At 32.5% G+C, this 4892-nt stretch overlaps 1 protein-coding gene across 1 annotated transcript in view; it reads left to right on the forward strand.

Moving 5' to 3' along the window:
- The window catches only part of LOC106463275 (E3 ubiquitin-protein ligase Mdm2-like), a 61293-nt gene extending 57009 nt beyond the window's left edge, over positions 1 to 4284 (forward strand). The window contains exon 11 of the mRNA XM_013923290.2: positions 3079 to 4284. Within this exon, the coding sequence (XP_013778744.1) occupies positions 3079 to 3423 (345 nt within the window). The 3' untranslated portion in view covers positions 3424 to 4284. The remainder of the gene's footprint in view (positions 1 to 3078) is intronic.
- The last annotated feature ends 608 nt before the right edge of the window (positions 4285 to 4892 follow it).

A 4892-nucleotide genomic window follows, 5' to 3' on the forward strand; every position in this document is an offset into this window, starting at 1 on the left:
CCAGCCTACCCTACTAGTAAATACTAGAGCATTCGCCAAAGTACATGATAATTCTAGAAACGTTGCGTCACTGTAGTCATGTGACTGCTGACGCAACAATATTAACATTATGTTTATACTGAATATATTTGTGCAGCCTAACTTAGTGGTAGAAAAATATTTAGTAAAAATTAAAAATAAATGAATAAATAAAACTGTGCATCATTAAAAATGGAGATCCAGAAGTTACACAAACAACTTGTATTAATGTAAAAGCAGAAGCCATTACCATAACAACCATTATTGATCAGTAAATACATTAAATTAAAATTAATGATGCATCTTTAAACAATAGTGAAATGTTTTTAGTTTTACTCTAGATTTTTTCATGTGTTAAATGAGAATTTTGCCATGACCTAAAAATAAATAGTTAAAAATTGATAATGGGTTATAACTGCAAGAGACTGAATATTATGAGGAAACCTCTATGTTTAAACCTGGTAGTAAATTCTGAATGGACTCTCCTTTATTTCAGACCTGTAGATATATTAAATAATTATTATTTTTTTTCATCTTACATTTTTTGCAATTCCCACAAGAAGAAAACCAGGAATATTTTCATGAATTTCAAGAACTAGTTTACAGTTTTTCTTAGAATTTCTTGCACAAGGCTAATGGTCAATAACTATCAACATTTTCAGAACTAAACATGCCCACCATCAGTAATATAAACGACTTATTCCATATAATTAACTCTGTGACTCACTGCAAATTATTTGTCCTCATAGATTTAACACTATTTTGTTTTTTCTATAAGAAGTGTAATATTTCAACCAATGATTTTTCTAACCCCTTACATGGCAGGTATCATCAAGCACTGCTCTTAACACATTCTTATAGATTTACATTAATCCCAGAAAAAGATATATATACACACACACACACACATTTAACATCTTCAAACTCTTTAGGGCCAAATGATTTTCCTAAATAAGTATTTGAATTGTCTAGTAACCATTTTCCCACAGAATTGACATAGCACAAGTTACGAATCGTTTTGCGACCATTTTCCCACAGAATTGACATAGCACAAGTTACGAATCGTTTTGTGACCATTTCCCCACAGAATTGACATAGCACAAGTTTTGAGTCGTTTTGTGACCATTTTCCCACAGAATTGACATAGCACAAGTTTTGAGTCGTTTTGTGACCATTTCCCCACAGAATTGACATAGCACAAGTTTAGAGTCGTCTTGCAACCATTTTCCCACAGAATTGACATAGCACAAGTAATGATTCATCGTGCGACCATTTTTCCACAGAGTTGACATTTACTTTGACTTGCCAAATAAAAAAGTTCTACTTATGGCCTCAACAATTGTGAAAGCTTTAGTCATAAATATAACATAAACATGAAAACATATGATTGGCATGTAAATTATGTTTTTAATAAACTTGTTGAGTATACTTATTTGATTAGTGGCACTGGATTCATAGATTAACCCCAAATTAGGCAACAATATCAATTTCTCAGTTATTCTCCAAACATTTGACAACAGAAGTAGTTTCAATATGGCTGTCATAGTGTGAAGGCAAAGTTACCAAAATATTTCTGTTAAATACAATTGCTGCTACAACCATTAATGCCCTAACACTCTATTTGTGATATAATATAAGCATAGTTTGGAGATTTGCCTTAAAAATATTTTTGTAAAGTAAAAACATTGTTGGCTAAAGTGGCATGTCATGAACACGTGCACAAATCTACCAACATCTAATTATGAAATTGTCCATTTGTATGGCACTTTCTGATTGGATCCAGTTGTAGATGGATTGGTGCAATCTGCCAATGGTACACAATGTTGCAACCTAAGCTAAACAACACCTAGGCAACCAGTGAATAGACAAAATGACCATGGTAAGAAAAGATTTTGTGCAAAGTATTGCAATGTTACATTTATGGCAATACCCACTCCTAGTGGAATGGTTACTAGGCTATTTACTCACAATGCATCTATACAACACAAATTTGTATCATTACATCCATAGCTCAACAATGTTTTTTCCCTAGTAACACCCAATCTGTGTATGCAAGCAAAAATACACACCATTTGTAACGAATTTACTAACATTGCATCTTTTTGTCTTTGTTACATCAGTAAATGAGCAAATTTTCTTCCTTTCTTTGGAAGTAATACATTGATGATACATTATCAGCTGTGTCATCACACATAACTTTAGAAACAGGTAATCATAGCATCAGGCTTGTTGCTAATGTTAGCTTTTTAAGTGTCAGATTGTTACCTAAGTTCATTATTGAGAAGTCACTTAAATATAAACATTTAAATGCACTGATTATATAGCTTTTCTTTTCAATAAGTTTAGAATTGACAATATTGAATCTAAAAAAGCTTAGTCTATTGGTTACCGAATCCCATAACTTTTTCATGTAATTCTAAATTATTGTGGTAAATATGCTAATTGTGATAATTATTCTACATAAGTGTAATACTACTGTCTGTTGTATGTCCATGAAACTACTTCTCAGGGTGTAGATGGATCTTCACCAAAATTGATATAGAGGTTCGTTAGGTCCACGCATGGGTACGTACAAATTTTCAGTTTTGCAGTTTCTATGGGCCTTTTTGTGGTTTTTACCTCTACTTTAACCCCTGTAGATGGATCTTCACTACATTTGGTCCTTGCGAGGGTACATACAAATTTTCAGTTTTGGAGTTTTATGGGCGTTTTCACATTTTTTACCACTACTTCACCCTCTGTTGATGGACTTTCACCAAATTTGGCATGAAGATTTATTAGGTCCATGTGGAGATATATGCAAATTTGTGGTTTCACATTTTGTGTTTTGCAGTTTTTATGGGCATTTTTGCATTTTTTACATTTACATATAAGGGAACATGTCCTGAAATAACCTTTCATTAATCATGAATTTACATAACTTCCATCCAAGGGATGGGTACTTCAGCTAGTATGACAATAATATTAGAGGAATGATTTTTATTATTGCCCATCATTACTTATTCCAAATTTTGTCAACAATGATTTATTAGAATTCATAAAACATTTTTATATCTTTAGTCATCTCAGGTTCCTGTCAGTGGACTCTCATCATCACAAGAACCCCTAAGTGATAAACAAGACTTTTCCCAACCCAGCACATCTCAAGATAAACAGTCATCTTCAAGTCAGGATGAGTTGTTTCAAACCAAAGATTCTTCTTCTTTACTATCAAGTTTACAAGATTCTGCTGGTGGTCAGTGTAGTCTTTGTTTGCAGCGGCCAAAGACTGGCACTATGATTCATGGTCGGACAGCTCACCAAGTTTGTTGTTACAAATGTGCTCGTCGCCTTCAAAGTTCTGGTCAAAAGTGTCCAGTTTGTCGAAGGACGATACAAAGAGTTGTGAGGAACTTTATCTTGTAAATAGTTCATATATATGTAATTTATTCAACCAATGATGATTAGCAAAAATTGAACTTCTGCAAAACCCATTCTGTATTAAATATTTTCATTACATGCTTACTGATGCTGTGAAGAAGTACCAAGGTTTTCCTTATGTTTTGAAATCAACCATTAAAAAATGTAAATTACTTCAAAATTCAAACCTTTTCTGTGACTTATCTCACCAAAACACCCAGTTAAATATTGAAATGTTGCCTTCAAATGCTTTTTTATATCTTATAATTAATTATTATTTTTCCATTGGTGTTTCTAATTCTTGTTACACTTATTATTTCTTGAAGTTTAAAAAACACATAGTTGTGATAGTTCATTGTTTTCACACTGTTGATGAAAGTCTGTACAATTGAGAATATTACATGAAATTTGATAACACTAAAATCTGCTTGTTAATAAAATACTACCATAAAATTCACTAGTAATTACTTGTTAAGAAAATGCCATCACAGAATATATCAGTAACAACTCTGCTACTACATAGCACTTTTTTCTTGTCTTGAGAAAGAAATACTTGTGTATTTCTAACCTCCTACTCTTTCACATCTGTGCAACCATGTAGTACTTTTTTATTATCTATACAAGAAAATACATATTTTTAACCTCGTACTCCTTCACATCTCTGCATCTATGTAGTAGTATTCTTCTAACCTACTCCTTTACATCTCTGCATCTGTGTAGTAGTATGTTTCTAACCTACTCCTTCACATCTCTGCAACTATATAGTAGTATGTTTCTAACCTACTCCTTCACATCTCTGCAACTATACAGTACGTTTCTAACATACTCCATCACATCTCTGCAACTATATAGTACGTTTCTAACCTCCTCCAGTAGGTTAGAAACATACTACTATATAGTTGCAGAGATGTGAATCCTTCACATCTCTGCAACTATATAGTAGTATGTTTCTAACCTACTCCATCACATCTCTGCAACTATATAGTACATTTCTAACCTGCTTCTTCACATCTCTGCAACTACACACAGTACTTTCCTAACCTACTTCACATCTCTGTTTTTTGGTTGTAATAGAGCTGTGAAACATTAATAGATAGTTAAAAACCTAAACATTTTATGGAGAGTATAACTGAATTAGAAGTCTGATTAACAGCTTGGAAGTTAGAATCCTTATCTGAATTTTGTTAATGGAGTTTATTTGTTCTTGTCATTTGGTTAGTTGCTGCAATGTAATATTCTGTCTGTTGTGTAGCTTGCTTCCAGATAGTGATAGTAGTAGTTTTGATACTGTGGAATAAGTAATATACATTCTTTGTGTTAGAAACAGAATAAATCACATAATAGTAAATATAATACTGGGTACAACAGTTTCTCGTTAATTTTTAGGTGTTTCCGACAGGTTTTTATTTGATTCACTTTGAAGTTAGATATTACCCTCTACTTTTCAGATTGTGTGTGTTGTAAAGATAGCAACT

Source organism: Limulus polyphemus, unplaced genomic scaffold (genome assembly GCF_000517525.1).
Source record: "Limulus polyphemus unplaced genomic scaffold, Limulus_polyphemus-2.1.2 Scaffold1365, whole genome shotgun sequence".
In the NCBI taxonomy this organism is placed as follows: domain Eukaryota; kingdom Metazoa; phylum Arthropoda; class Merostomata; order Xiphosura; family Limulidae; genus Limulus; species Limulus polyphemus.